Genomic DNA, 15,442 nt, shown 5'->3' on the forward strand with positions numbered 1-15,442 from the left:
TCTATGATGTATAAAAAGACAAAGTTTAGGGGGCGTTTGGTTCAATATCATGGAATGGAATTGATTGGAAATATGAATTCATAATGGTATGATGTTCTAAATCCATTCCCTATAAACTTGTTTGGTTCATCTTAAAATTGTAGAAGAGAGGAATGAAGTTTGATACCAAGGTGGAAGTTAGATATGAGATTTTAGGGGGTTGGAATCTCCCCTACTACTAAGAGAATAAAATTCTCAAATAGTTTTCCCGCCTAACTTACACTACTCTTTGATGGGTCAATCTAAGTTGGGCCGTCGACTTTTAATAAATCAAATTTGCTTTTGCGTCAAGTCTAATTAACGTATGATTTGAATCAATTGAAAACCTATAAATGGAAACAAATGTATGCTTTGACTTTTCGAATAAATGCAATCCTATACATGGAAACAACCTCTCAAATTATGCAATCTTTACAATATTATCCCGAAAATATGCAATCACAATCAATTACCCCCTAATATATTATGCAACTTTACAACATATCAATTGCACTCTCGAATTATGAAATCTTTATTTTAGTAATATGGAGTATATGGAGTATGGAGTATTTTTTAAATAATGTATCACAATTTTTATGTATTTTCTTATAGGAAATAGAAAGTGAAATTGTTAGTTTTAATAATTTGTAAATTGTCTTTTTAGACGCGTAGTATATTATTTTTACCAGTTTTCTTAATAAGGCTAATAGGTTTTTTAACTAGATTTTACATCTAACTTAATTTCATAAATTAGTTCCCCTTATCGATTTAACATTATAGTGTTATTATTAATAGTAAGCTTTCTTTTCTATCTACTTACTATTATTATATTTAGTATATTATAACATTAAATTAAAAGTAGCTTTAATTTATGTAAATAATTTTATTAAAAGTTCCTCTTTATAAATTTCATCTTAAAAATATCGTGCTATAGCACGGGAACTACACTAGTAGAGTTATAATACATTGATAAATATCTAACTTCATCCCAAAAAAAACTCCAACCAAACATTTAAATGGGGCAAATCCATTCCAATCCATTCTAAGAGAGCCAAGCAAACACCCCATCAGTGAATTTTCCGTAGATTTAAAAGGTGTCACAAAATTTGATCCGAGATTAAATAAGTTTCAACCTATCTACTCAAGAGTTGAGAGTTGAGACATCAAACAAAACCTAAACTCTAATATCGAAGCTCTCTATAGAAGCCCGATAAGTACAATTACAAGTAGAAGCCATTGAAGCTCAACCTAAGTATCTTCACCATTCATGTTAATAGGAGTAGTTGATTGACACACAAAATTAAGCAATTACAAAATCAAGAATTAACAATGGCGGAATCATTCCAATCTCTTCCTTCCAAACGAACCCTAATTTCCGACAACAATCACACTCTCTCTCCTTCCAAACGCACCAAACAACAACACCAACAACCCCCTCCAATCCCCGCCGGCCACGCATCCATCCGCATCCTCTGCCACGCCTCACACATCGGCGGCTTCATCGGCAAATCCGGTTCCACCATCAAACAACTCCAGCTTGACACCGGGTCTAAGATCCGTGTCGACGACTCTCTCCAACCCGGCTCAGACTACCGGGTCATCCACGTTTTGGGTCCCAGTGTTCCATCCACGAGGGTTAAATTGCGGAAACAGCCTGGTGACGTGTCGGAGGATGAGGTGGAGTATGGGGAGGATGTGTCGGCTGTCCAGGTGGCTGCGCTTAGGGTGTTTGAGAAGGTTCTGGAAGTTTCGAAAGAGGAGATTGGTAGTGGTGGGACGACGTCGTTTAGGGTGTTGATTGATGAGAGTATGGTGGGGTATTTGATTGGGAAAGGGGGGAAGACTGTTGAGAAGTTGAGGACTGAGTGTGGTGCTAAGATTAAGGTTTTGTTAGGAGATCAATTGCCTTCTTATGTTTCTCCTCCTGACGATGTCGTCGAGGTATCGCTTTCTTTCCAAGTTTATTGCTTTGTGCATTGTATGTTAGAATGTTGATTGGATTCATTTGTCATTTGTATTCCTAGCTTAATTCTGTGAAACTGATATTCACGAAAGTAATTCTGGATTTTTATTCAGTTTCTTTTCTTTTGTCATGTCTAAGACTGTTGTATGGGTTGTTCTGGAATTAAATTTTAAGTTTTGTTCGTAAATGAGATGTTCCTTCATGTTTCGTACTTGAGACCTATAAAACGGTCTTAAATGAGATTGTCGTATTTCTTTAGTTTATGTCCCATGAGGTCAAAGTTCATTGCTTTGTGCAATGTATATTATAATGTTGATTAATTGGATTCACTTATCCCCTGAAATTATTCAGGTAATTTTACTTTCACTTTCTCCTTAGCTTAATTCAGTGGAGCTGATTTCAAGTAAAGTAGTTCAATTTCTTGTTTGCTTGTTTTGTTGGGTTGAGATTCTGGCAGATATGTGTTTATAGGCCAAAATGTTTGGGAATTTATTAATGTCATGACTCCTGAGATGTGAAGAACAAGCATTTTCGCTTGAAAAGAGTTGTTAGCAGTCACGGCCAATAGCAGTAGATGGCTAGTCAGCAAGTGTTTGATGCAATGTCAGAGAGTTGATACTTGTTTTGCTTGTTAGAACACACTTTTTACTGTGTCATCCTCTACCTTGTGCTGTTGCATGTTTATCTTGACTTAATGCTACCCTATGAGCGTGGTTCTAATCTATTGGGAGTGTAATTTGGCCAACTTTTGTGTGAATGTATTGATGCCATCTTGATCTGCGTCATTAATTTGTGTTAATGTTAAAATTGAATTAAAGCTAAAGAGTCTAGAACTGGGGGGTTTGCGTTGTCTGATTGAGGGTTTATTTTGTCTTTGTTATATAGGTTGAGGGGGATTTGCTGGCTGTTAAGAAGGGCATTCTTGGTGTATGTGGCCGTCTCCAACTATGTCCACAAGGAGATAAGTTGAGTAATAAAGACAGCAAACCTTTGGAGTCAACTTCTCAGCCTACCATTCTTGATTTTCGTGTTGATCCTCTTGTTCACAGGGCGCCACTATATGTGGCGACTGCTTCAAATCCTGCTACTGGGGTGAGGCCTTTATCATTTGAGGCTCAGCGAACACCACTATACATGGCCCCCATGTTGTCAAGTTCAGCAGCAGTATCAAGACCTTTGTCGTTTGAGGTCCATCGACATGCATCAATGGAGTCAACAACGCAACCGCAAGAGGTGGTCTTTAAAATGGTTTGTTCGAATGAACGAATTGGTGGTCTCATTGGCAGAGGAGGGTCAATTGTACGCGCTCTTCAAGAAGAGACAGGGGCTCATATAAGCATCGGACCGTCTGTTACCGATTGTGATGAGCGTTTGGTGACTATTACTTCAAAGGAGGTGTGTTGATTGCTGGATATGTTAATATTAGTTCCCAAATTCTCCTATGAAATGGTCTCATTATAATATTTTCATTAGTCTTGCCCGTATATTTGGTAGTTATTTCTTAATTTCAGTTCTTGGTGGGTTAATAGGCATATGGATGGGGACCTTAGTTGAATTGGGTTAGTCTCTTTCAGATCATATTTATTTGTCAGTGTCTCATAACTGGCTAATTGCTTTTTGTTCTAGTACTGAAAGGACTATCTTTGGATTGCAAGCTTATTATATTTTTGCTCTATATGTGTGCAGGAAGTTGACACAAGATCCTCTCCTGCTCAGCGTGCGGTGATTCTGGTTTTTTCTAGATCTGCTGAGGGTGCTGCAGAGAAGGGACCAGATACAGGCTCAGACAAGGTTTCTTCTGTCTCTGCACGACTTATTATCCCATCAAGTCAAGTTGGCTGTTTGTTGGGTAAAGGAGGCACTATAGTTTCTGAAATGAGGAAGGCAACTGGGGCTAATATTCGTATACTCAAAGGTGAGCAGGTACCGAAGTGCGCGTCAGATGGCGATCATGTAGTTGAGGTACATGCCCTGACGCCTTTTCTGTCTTTTGCTTCAGTTATCTGGTTTCTAATTCATATCTGCTGTATTGCTTAAATCTGATGTCAAGATGCCTGGTTCCGTATGGTTCTATGCATTTTGCCGATTGGGCCATTTCATTTTATTGCACACTTGCCATTTCAATAAGTTTTAGCCAAACAATACAATAATACCCTTATCCATATACTTCATTCCCACATTCAGCGGCTTCGCACCCCCCAGATTCTAGATGAAGAAAATTTGACGATAGCAGAAGGACATGGGTGGCTGAGTAGTGGTTGAGTACTTGAGTATGGTGGATAAGGGGCAGGTTTGGATGGGAAGAGGTGGGTCATAGTATAAAATAGCAGTAGCGGTCACGATCGTGAATCGCGGCTGTGTACTATGGCACGGTAGCATGTCCAAAGTTGCCGGTTTTTATCTGTTTTTTTTTATATCAGTCTTTGATATCGGTCATATAAGTTGTATCGGTCTAGTATTGGCTTTATTAACATTGTATTGGCCAAGTATTGACTCTATTGGTCAAGTATTGGCCAAAATTTAGCTATTTTAGGCCACCCTTCTTATATAGGAAATAATCGGCACAGATGCTTGAAAACATTTTGCGTAACTGCCGAAATTCGATACAATGAGGTAGGTTGGGTTATTTAATTTCTAGGGTGAAACTGACTTTAAGGGCAGTGGCCTAGTGAGTGGTGAAGCAAGGTGGTTTACTGGATGGTGGGGTTGTGGGTGGTCGATTGTCGAGCAAGGTGGAGTTGAGGGTGATGGGTTACTGAGGGTGGGAGGGGTAGGCTGAGGGTGGTTGTGGGGAGTTCATGTCGTAGGTTTAAATAGACCACTGGTAGTGGTTGTGTCTGAAGTCAGTTGTACACGTAGGAGATGAGATGTTTGTTAGGCTGCCATTGATGCTCCCTTCTTCCCATCCATTAATGCACATTGCTCCTTGTTTGGGGTGTTGAGGGGTAATGAGATATTATTGTACTCTAAGACCTCACGTTTTTTTAATCATCATAAAACATTATGTCAAGTAAATGTATATATAAATGGAACGAGGGGAGTATGAAACTTTGATAGAATTGGCGAATCAAGACAATGTGACCATATATTGGAATATTTGCCGATACTGCCAAGAACACAACAGTCACTGGGCACGTGGTATCAACTCAATAGATCTCTCCTTTTTTTTTCTGCTAGGGTTTGTTTCTTTTGCTTTAGGAGATTCAGTGCAACTAATCAACTTGCCGTTGGCTTTAATTGATGTCAAAAGTCGCCATTTTTTTAACTTCCTCTTTCTTCCCCCCTCACCTCTTGGCAACTGTTATTCTGTTACTCCTTTTCTCCAGCTCTAGTAATAAACTAATAATCCTGTTGCTGATTCCTTGTTATTTTTTTCCCATTCTTACTTTTCTGAGAAGAACCCAAAAGGTTCATACCTGCATTACCCCTACTCTATGTCTAACACATGTCGGAGTGTCAGATATGGCTATTTTATGCGAGTTTTTTCTTTCTTTCTTTTTTTTTAAATATTTTGGGTCTAAAGTGAAGTGTCGAAGTGTCTGTCTTGTCGGACACGCGACATGGCAGCTAAGTGAAGTGTCGGAGTAACATAGGTTGATACTATCTTTTTATCCGGGGTTTATATTTAAGTTTTCATTTTGTTTTGGTACAAGTTCAGATATCGGTGTAAGATATAAATATTTTTTCGTCAAAAGGTACCCAACGTTTTGCCATTTGTAAATATAGTACCTAAAGTTTATTTTTTGTTGAGAGGTACCTATATTTTATATTTTTAATTTCGAAAGGTAGCAACAAACGTTTTCCGTTGCTTGATGGAAAACAACATTTAATCTTGATTAATCGCTTATCCACCCTCCACCACCATTACCACCACCCTCCTCCCTCACTTCAGCCACCTTTGTCCTCCTCCCTCCCGCACCCTATCAAACATGTCTCCTATTCCTTCCTTTTCCCAACCATCACCTCCTCTTCCACATCTCCACTTTAAGTTTCTCTTCTTGCCTTTCTTAGTTTGAATTTTATCACGTTTGTTGCAGCAATTTTGAGTTTGGTGGTGGCGAGAATGGTTCTTATGATGGTAGTCTGAGAAGAGTAGTTGAAGGTGGTGGCTATGGAGGATGAGGATGGAGAGAAGAGAGGATGAGGGGAGGGTTAGGATACGATGGAGGTGTTATTGGGTTCGGTGTTGGAACTAAAGAGATGGTTCGAAGGGTTGTGGGCTCGGTTGAGGGTGGCTGGGCGAATTGGTATGTGGAAGTGGATTTGTTGGTGGTTTGTCATGGTGGTTGACTATTGTAAATTCAAGGTATTGAAATGGAGGAACTAGGTTTGTTTGGCAGTGCTAGTCAGAGACTCATGGTGCATCAGGGTGTCATCGTAGATGGAGGGGTGAAGATATGCAGAGAATGGCTCGTTGGTGGTTCAGTTGAGGTGGGCAAAAGGTGGGTCGATGACTCAGTGGTGCGATTTGGTGGTTATGGTTTGGTTGTTTGCATAGTTGTCAATGAGGTGGATATGGTGGTGGTTTATTTGGTGGTGGCGAAGGAGAATGAGTAGATGGTAAGGGTTAGGATTTAGGATGGATGAGACTAGAGATGGCAATGGGTAGGGTCTGGGTAGGGTTCGCCTAGACCCGGACCCGAGATTTTCCCTTTGGACCCGTACCCGACCCAGACCCGCAAGGGTAAAAAATTTGAGGACCCATACCCGGACCCTATGGGTAAGGGTGGGTCTGGGTCTACCCGCGGGTCCGAGTTTCAGCCACTTTAGTAACAAGATTAACAGCTATGGGGTCTATAATATTAAAAAAAAAATCATACTACTTTAACATTATGAGTTTATTAATCTGCCGTTAATGGTGGTTGTCGGTCGCCGCCTATTAGAGAGGTGGTTGCCAGTCGCGTATTAGTGCTGTGGTGGTGGTTTTCTTGTGTCAGTGGTGTAGTGGTGGTATTGTCAGAAGAGTTTGGTTGGGTTTTATCACTTTATGGGATGAGGGAAGAGAAAGAGACTTTAGTTGGGTTTCTACAGTCGTATGAATTCAGAAAAGTTGTGATTTTGATTTTTTTGTTCTTTAATAAAGGGTCTAAGGGTCGGGTATGGGTCTCATAACTTAGACCCGGACCCGGACCCGAAATATTTTCTTAAGACCCATACCCGACCCATAGCCATTGGGTCTGAAAAAATGAGACCCATACCCGACCCATTAGGGTCCGACCCTCAGGGTCTGGGTCGGGTCCCCGACCCACTGCCATCCCTAGATGAGACTTATAGTTATAGACTATTAAGAGGTTAATTATTATTTTAAGATCTTAACAAACAAAAATCATATTTTTACGTCAAGTCAAGACCGAATCTGGACTTTTTTTGGCAGAAAAAGTTACTCCTAGTTCGTACCGTTCGACAAAACTAATGTAAAATGTAGGTACCTTTAAACAGAAAAAAAAAAAAAAACTTAAGATATCATATTTGAAAATGGCGTAAATGTTGGGTAATTTTTCACGAAAAATCCAAATATAAATGTTTCTTGAGCTGATTCCAACTGGGCCAAATATGCTGTCATTAGTTACTTTCTCTTGTCAAATGTCAGGTCACAGGGCAATTCGTGAAAATACAGGATGCTTTATATCAAGTTACCAGTAGACTCCGAAGTAAGTTTTTCCCTGGTGATACGACAAGCTTCTCTGAAAGCCAGACAAATACCCCACTATCAGTAGATTCAAGCCTTCATAAAAGAGTTAGAGATCTACCCATCGATATACACCACTCTTCGGCGACTTCCCAGTCTATTGGTAGACTATCTACTATGCGGCAGGGTTTAAACTCTTTGTACAACCACCAGAGATTGGATCATTCACCTTTGGCAGGGTCGCTAACATCTGAGGTAGCATTAGATGCAAGGTATCATGGAGGAGTTAGAGATTTACCCATTGGTGTGTACCCCTCAGTAGTCCCCTCCCAGTCTACCGATGGATTATCTACTATGAGGCACGGTGTGGACTCTTTATACAATCACCAGAGATCAGATCATTCACCGTTATCAGGGCCTCGACCATCTGATGTGGCACTAGATGCACATTATCATGGAAGAGGCACAGATTTACCCATTGGCATGCGCCACTCTTTTGGGAACTCTCAGTCTATTGATGGACTGTCTACTGTGAGGCACGGCTTGGACTCTTTATACAATCATCAGAGATTAAATCATTCACCTTTGTCTGGGCCTCGAACATCTGAGGTGTCGCTAGATGCAAGTCGTCATGGAAGAATTGGAGATTTACACACTGGTCTCCACCGCTCCTTTGCGCCTTCTCAGCCTATTGATGGACGATCTGCGATGAGGCAGGGTGTAGAATCCTTGTATTACCCTGAGAGATCAGATCATTCATCTTTGGCAGGGTCTCGAATACCTGAGGTATGAAACAAAAACAACAAAACCTTTTTTGTCGTCAAATATTTCTTTAGTCCCGCTCGTCACCCATCCTTGCCCCTTACTATATCTTCTTTGAAATGTTGGTTTGGTGATTGCAGGTAGCTGATGGTGTAAATTCCAGGAGTTTTGTTAATCTTGGCAGAGGTGCTCCAGCTAACGGTGGAGCAGAACTTGGCAGGTTTGTGTCTGGCTCTCTGCATCTGTGCTCTCTAGTTTTCACTTTTATGGTTCCAAGATGGACGTACTTCCTCTAAGGAAAATGTATCTTAGTCTTTTGCATCTTACCCAAAAGCGCGCGAACATAGTTGAAGATAATACATCGGTGAGCATGTTCCAAAGTTTGAAATTATTTAATGGGTTTTTTGTCAGAAACTACCTTTTATTTAGGGTTATTTGTGAACAACTACCTTTTATTTTATTTTTGGCTTTCAACTACCTTTCATTTCTTCATTTTGCAAAAGACTACCAAAAATCCACTTCTGGCGAAAAAAGTCAACTTTCCGGCGTTGACTTACCATTTCATGTTGAATCTAACTCTTTATTTCATAACCCTAATAATCGACGATAAAGATTGATTAAACCCAACATTAATCACCTCAATTTGTCTATCTCTTACCCGAATCAAAGTCCTAATCAACAACAACAACAAGAGCCTTAATCCCAAAATGAGGGTGAATGCACACCTAAAAATGCGAAAAAAATAGAAAAGGGAAAAAATGAAAAACAAAAGGGAGAGCGAAACATAATACAAAGTCAAGGTAAACTTATAGGTTTTAAAATCGAATTCCTGATTTCTTTTATAAAAACTTAAAATTTAAATCAAGAATAAAGATTAAAACAATTTTGAAAACCGAAGTAGAATTTAAGGATCCGGAATACCTTAAAAGTAAACCAAGTAAAATATACTCCCTCCTATTCATTCATTTTGTCCCCCTTCTATTTTGTACAAGAATTAAGAAAATGATTTTGGATCACACAAAACACTCTATTCCACTCTACCCCACATGTAATTAAATTTGGACCATATAAAAGTTACCAAAAAAGGAAAGAGGGACAAAAATCCGACTAGCTTCGATAAGGAAAGAGGGACAAAATGAATGAATAGGAGGGAGTATAAGAAAGTGGTGGGTAAAAAAGGTGTAATACCGGAGAGAATAACAAATAATTTTTGTTTAAAAAAAAGTAAAAAAAACACACTAAATATGTCAAATAACATCAAATACTATAAATCTACATGTATCATTTCCCTCCATTGTGCCCTCTCCGTCACCATACTCTCCTCAAGCCCCAGAAATCTCATATCGTGCTCTATCACTCTCAACCATGTCTGTCTCGGTCTCCCTCTACCCCTAGGGATCTTTTCTGTTCTCCAAGTCTTTCGCAAAATGAAGACATAAAAGGTAGTTGAAAGCCAAAAATAAAATGAAAGGCAGTTGTTCACAAATAACCCTAAATAAAAGGTAGTCTCTGACAAAAAAAACCCTTATTTAATAGTAAAATCATACGCGATTTGTGGCGTCTTTTTTTTGTACGTGGTCCTGCCAATTAATTTATATGCAATTTATGTATTGGACCAGCCAGAGACGTAATTTGGGTTCTTATTTTTGCATACGGCACCCAAAATGATATAGGAGTAGAAGTCTTTACTACGGAATGGGTATGTGTGCATTAAGCTGTAATTTACTATGTTTTTGTATTTTTCAGTGGAAACAGACCGCCTATTGTAACAAATACAACAGTGGAGATTTTGGTTCCTGAAGATGCTATCAACTCGGTATATGGTGAGAATGGGAGAAATCTAATGCGTATAAGACAGGTACAATGAAAACTTCCTAGATATTAGTTCTGACTTACACTGCTTGTGGAATTGTGGTCTGTCTCTTTACTCAAGTTCTTGACATTGTCTTGGAAGGCTTGACCTTTTACTATATGATTTATATCCAAAAAAGCCAAGTAATAGTCTTTCTGCTTGGGAACCAGGGAGTGAAAGAATCTGCTGGTGTTTTTGTTTTACCCATTGTTTGGAATAATTTGGATGGAGGGATTTGGCAGTAAAGTAGGGAGACAACTTCCTTTCTTTGGATAGTGAGATGGGTTGGCGGAGGAGATTAGTGGACAGGGTCAAATTTGGTGAAAACCGTGAGGTCTCCTTGGATCACATTAAGATCAAAGGTTTTTTTTTTTTTTTGAGAGAAAAAGATCAAAGGTTTAGATGAAGCATTTAACCTTATTCTTTTTTACACTTTACTAGGTAAACTTGAACATAATTTATTTACATTAGGAAAATGTATTTAACTACATAAAAATTTGATAGGTACGCTAAAATGAGTTCTAGCCTGTAGGCACACTAGAATATGTATTCCGTACTAGTTATACAAAATTACTTGGTACGCTAAATTATAAAATGCGTACAACCATTACCGTCTTAGTTAATAAAATTCTGACCAACAAACATGTCTTCTAATCGCAAATACTACTACAAAATCAAATGTGTCTTTTTTTTGTACAAAAAAAATTACTCCCTCCCTTTCTTTAGATATGTTTTCGTTTCCTTAGTGAGCCTTTGCCTTTAATTTTAGAAAAATATATTTGTCCAAACATTGTTAAGTTATACCATTAAATTTCTTAGGAAAAGCTATTTATACGAGTTTACATTTCATAATACTTGCGCATATATTTTGAGAGATATGAAGAGAGAAGCGAGTGTCTCGAAATGTGAGAATGCTTGTTAAAAATATCTAAGGGAGTATTAGAGACGTGTTCTCAGTTCTCATGGTTCTGACCTACTTTGGGGTTCTTACGTGATCTTTTTCTACATACGAGCATATCTGTATATGTGCTCTTGCTAAGGATTTATTTTCCTTGGCCTCCTGCTTTCGTGTAAATTACCCATTTTCCTCTATCCAAAGCTTAGTTAAAATATTTCTAATAAAAACACCAATCACCATAGCTCAATTTTCATGTCTCTCCCTTTCACTCCTAAAATTTTTAGATTATATTTACATTATTGAACCGATTTGAAAGAAAAACACTGCAGCTCTGATGTACCCAATTTTTGACCTATTGCTCATGATTCAGATATCAGGTGCCAAGGTCGAAGTGCATGAAGCTCCTTCCGGGGCAAGGGATAGGACGGTTTTAATATCCGGGACTCCCGAAGAGACACAGGCAGCTCAAAGCCTCCTCCATGCATTTATCCTTACCGGGTCGTCCTAAGTCAACTCCGAACCACGATAGGATGTCGGACCGTGCCTGTAGTCTGCAGGCACTGGATGTAACTGACCAAGGGGTGATAGAAGGTGGCGCACTTGTACATCATTCTTTTTTTTCCGCTCCTTGTTTGCCAGGTATTGTTGGGTAGAAAAAGGACTAGTTGTCTCTGTTCAACAAATTAATTTCCGACCATGTAACAAAAATTAAGCTGCGTACATTGTAAATTAGTCATTAATTTATGCAAGAGATGTAGGACTACAATTTTGGCTGTTGTGGAATTATGTTTAAATCATCTGAAATCTTAATTTGAAGATGTGGATTACTTTAGTAGGGGAATTCATTCATAGACAAATAAACTGTACTCCGTATTGTATTAGCGAGTGTCTCGTATTCGATCCTTTTTTTTAGTTGAAAATTTCATACAAATAATTCCATTATTTTTGGGTTAACATCAACTTTTTTTTAATAAGATACTAGACTTAATGTCCGGGCCAATCTGTAATATCCTATGATTATGATGTAATAAAACTCTAAGGTCATATTCTTTTACACTTAATTTTGCTGAACTGAACATATTTAAATTGAACTGAACTTATAGGAACTTCACTTTTATGAACTGGACTTCTGAACTGAGCTTTTATGAGCTTAACTTGTAGAAAACTGGGTATAAATTGAACTTAACTTTTTTAACTGAACTTATATGAGTTGAACTGAACTTATATGTGCTTAACTTTTCTCAACTGAACTTATAATAGATGAATCGGACTTAAAGAGAGTGACATTAAATCCAAAAGAATAGTGCCTAGTGATTTAATTGGATGAAATAAGTTAAACTAAAACAGGCTTAGATGCACATTCCTATTTATAGTGTCCAATCATGTATATGTAGTAACTAAGGGACCGTTTGGTTCGAAGTTTTGGAATGGTATGGAATGGATTGTGATACTATAGAGGTATGGAGTTAGAACTTCATACTTGCTCATGAGTGTTTGGTTGGTTCGACCCTGGAATGGATATAGAGGTACTAATAATATGGAATAATATGGAATGGAGTTAGAAACTTGAGTGGAAATATGGGTATGAGATTCCAAGGGGTTGGAATGAAGTTAGAATCCATTGGGTATTAAACTCCATTCCAAAACCCTCCAACCAAACACTAGAATGGATTGAATCCATTCTAATCCATTCCAAAAGCTCCAACCAAACACCCCCTAAAAGAAGTCAAAGTGTGATACCAAAATTATGCTACTTCGTGTGGTGTTGTACTCCTAATAAAGAAACCACAAATTCTTATTTGCGACGGAGATATCCGTCACAAATAAGAGACGGGTCAAATACATACCATATTGTATGAAACGGTTACCGAATAGCATGTACTTGTTATAATATTAAATTGGCAAGTGGGGTATGATGGTAGATGTTAGGCCGCTACTTTTCTTGATTTACACCCACTCATTCATTATTTTATCAATTTTTCACTTCTATCAATTTCTCTCCATGATTTCAAAAGATTTTTTTCATCAGTTAATTTTCCTCCATCAAAGTTCATCTTTCTCCCTAATTCCTCTTTTAACTTTTTTTTTTCTACCAAAAACACAAATAATTTCCCTTTCATCTTCAACTAATCATCATCTTCATCTATATTTCAGTCAAAAATCGACATTTCGATAACAAGGAAGACGATGGATACTTTACTCCCATCCAAAAGGTATTCTTATAATATTACATTTATTGAAGGTATGAAAAATCAATACAAAAGAAGAATCATAATTTATTTTACATTTGTTGAAGGTATGGAAAAATCAATAAAAAAAACTTAATTTATTTGGTCCATCAAATTTGATAGAGATTCATTCATTATTATTCAGATCCATACATAAAAGTATTACATAAAAACAACAAAAAATTTGAAAAACTCTTGTTGAAGGTATGGAAATTTTTGTTTTGGTGGTTGTCTTCGTTCCATTAAATTTGAATTCTTATTTGTTTTGTGAATGGTAACACTGTTTTGATTGAATGGTAACATATTTATTACATTATTTTATGTTGATGATTAGTGATTGAAAAATGATAATATATACCTCTACAATGGCGACATCATATGCTAAAATTATAACATAGTGAATTGAAATAGTTTAAATATAAAAAAATATGAAAAATGTTGATTTTTATAATATTGTATTTATGTGGTAACATGATACACTGATGCACTCACATATTTTAATGCATGCTAAAATAATTAAATTGAATGATATTAGATATGTTCTTTTTTACCAAAAATGTATTGATGTGATAAAATGTAGTACTCAGATGTAAATATATTAGATTGAAGTGACTACATATTAATTTACTATGTTAAAATGAAGTAGAGACATATTACATTGTTATGCTTAAATGAAATGGTTGTATGTAAAGCAAAAATAGTGACATATTGGAAGTTTAGAAGATGTTTATTGTAACCGATTAATATGTAACCATATATCATGATAATGTGTGTATATCCATTCTTTTGTTACTCTGACAACCGTGACATGTATTGTTTAGTCAGTGTTTTATGATGAATCAATATGTACGTAGTTTTAAACTTTTTGTTGCCCTGTCAACATGCCTTCATTGCAGTTGTTGGCTAGTTCATCTCATGTGATTTTTTTTATTGTGTTTCTTATTATTTTTATTTATATATTCCTATTTTGAATTTAATTATACTTAATATGTTGGTAACTGTTTTTTGAATGTCTACTTTTTTTATTCTTTTGTCGTCATGTTAACCTCCACAGGTACAAACTACTCATGGTCTATTGTTGGATCGACTACGAAGAAGTGAAAACTCATATGGAAGATGTATAAATAACACTCCGGCCGTAGTCTTTAGTATTAGGAAAGCATGTTCCATGTGGGATTCAAAAATATCATAGTTGGATTTTGGAAGCTAATTAATAGCATCACCTTATGTAGAACCATATATCGGTTTAAACATTTTGCGACGTTCAATATTATGTAACCACCTTTTTGGGATATGTAAGGTGTAAGTAGAGCTTGTGGAACAATTTAAGTTAGTATAATGCATTTAGTTAGGTGAACATGTTATGTTTACAATTATGTGAATTATGTTTACAGTTTATACTAGTGTGTAATAACATTCATAGCTGTTTTCGATTTATGTTCACATCTATATTCAGAATGTTACAGTCATTTGTTTGGTAACATATGATTTATTAAGATAGACATGTTTTTTTTATATCATGAACATATGGTTTGCTAACATAATAAATGAATTGAATATGTGAACAATGGAAATGTTGTCATTCTTGAATAATATGTTAGCATTTACAATTTGGTAACATTATTAATAAAAATGTGAACTTTTTGCTACACCTAATATCATCATGTTAACAAATGGGTCGAAGTATGTAATCACAAATGGTGTGAAAGTAAAATATACAGATAAATGTGCAACACAAATTCTCATTTAAGACGGGCCATTTTCATTTTAAGCTTAAGACAGACCAAATGTCGTCATTTTAACGACAAATGTGACCATTTTAACGACAAACTGTTATAGCTTAAAAAAATGCTCTAATAATTTGTTGTCTAAAAATGGTTACATTTCGTCTTAAATGGTCATCTTCCATGACATCGTCCCTTGCAAATAACACATGTCCAAATACATTATACTGGGTAAATATGGGAGCATTTGACATTACTGGTATATCTCTCATGGCAGTGTATATCTAATGAATGTCTATATTTTCTGTATTAATGTCACCCAGTCAACTTGTGGCAGATTATTCGAAATAACTATTGGGAATGAAAGC

The 15,442-nt window shown here is 36.9% G+C and overlaps 1 protein-coding gene and 1 long non-coding RNA gene across 2 annotated transcripts; both read left to right on the forward strand.

Annotated features, from left to right (window-relative positions):
* Nucleotides 1–1,137: 1,137 nt before the first annotated feature.
* On the forward strand, nt 1,138–11,888 carry LOC141599624 (KH domain-containing protein HEN4). Its single transcript, XM_074419695.1, has 7 exons — nt 1,138–1,959; nt 2,867–3,376; nt 3,668–3,943; nt 7,572–8,396; nt 8,513–8,592; nt 10,119–10,230; nt 11,493–11,888. Exons 1-7 carry the CDS (start codon nt 1,348–1,350, stop codon nt 11,628–11,630), a joined length of 2,553 nt encoding a protein of 850 aa, XP_074275796.1. The 5' UTR covers nt 1,138–1,347; the 3' UTR covers nt 11,631–11,888.
* Nucleotides 11,889–13,124: 1,236 nt separating this feature from the next.
* LOC141599633 (uncharacterized) lies at nt 13,125–14,787 on the forward strand. The gene is made up of 2 exons (XR_012523875.1): nt 13,125–13,335; nt 14,405–14,787. It is a non-coding gene; the product is annotated as an uncharacterized LOC141599633 (long non-coding RNA).
* The last annotated feature ends 655 nt before the right edge of the window (nt 14,788–15,442 follow it).

Source organism: Silene latifolia, chromosome 9 (genome assembly GCF_048544455.1).
Source record: "Silene latifolia isolate original U9 population chromosome 9, ASM4854445v1, whole genome shotgun sequence".
NCBI classification, from domain to species: Eukaryota; Viridiplantae; Streptophyta; class Magnoliopsida; order Caryophyllales; family Caryophyllaceae; genus Silene; species Silene latifolia.

Excerpts from the sequence above, each read along its gene's own strand:
- LOC141599624 (XM_074419695.1), top strand. The coding sequence starts at position 1,348 with ATGGCGGAATCATTCCAATCTCTTCCTTCCAAACGAACCCTAATTTCC. Across the intron at positions 3,377-3,667 it reads TGACTATTACTTCAAAGGAG|GAAGTTGACACAAGATCCTC; the intron begins GTGTGTTGATTG and ends ATATGTGTGCAG. Across the intron at positions 3,944-7,571 it reads ATGGCGATCATGTAGTTGAG|GTCACAGGGCAATTCGTGAA; the intron begins GTACATGCCCTG and ends GTCAAATGTCAG.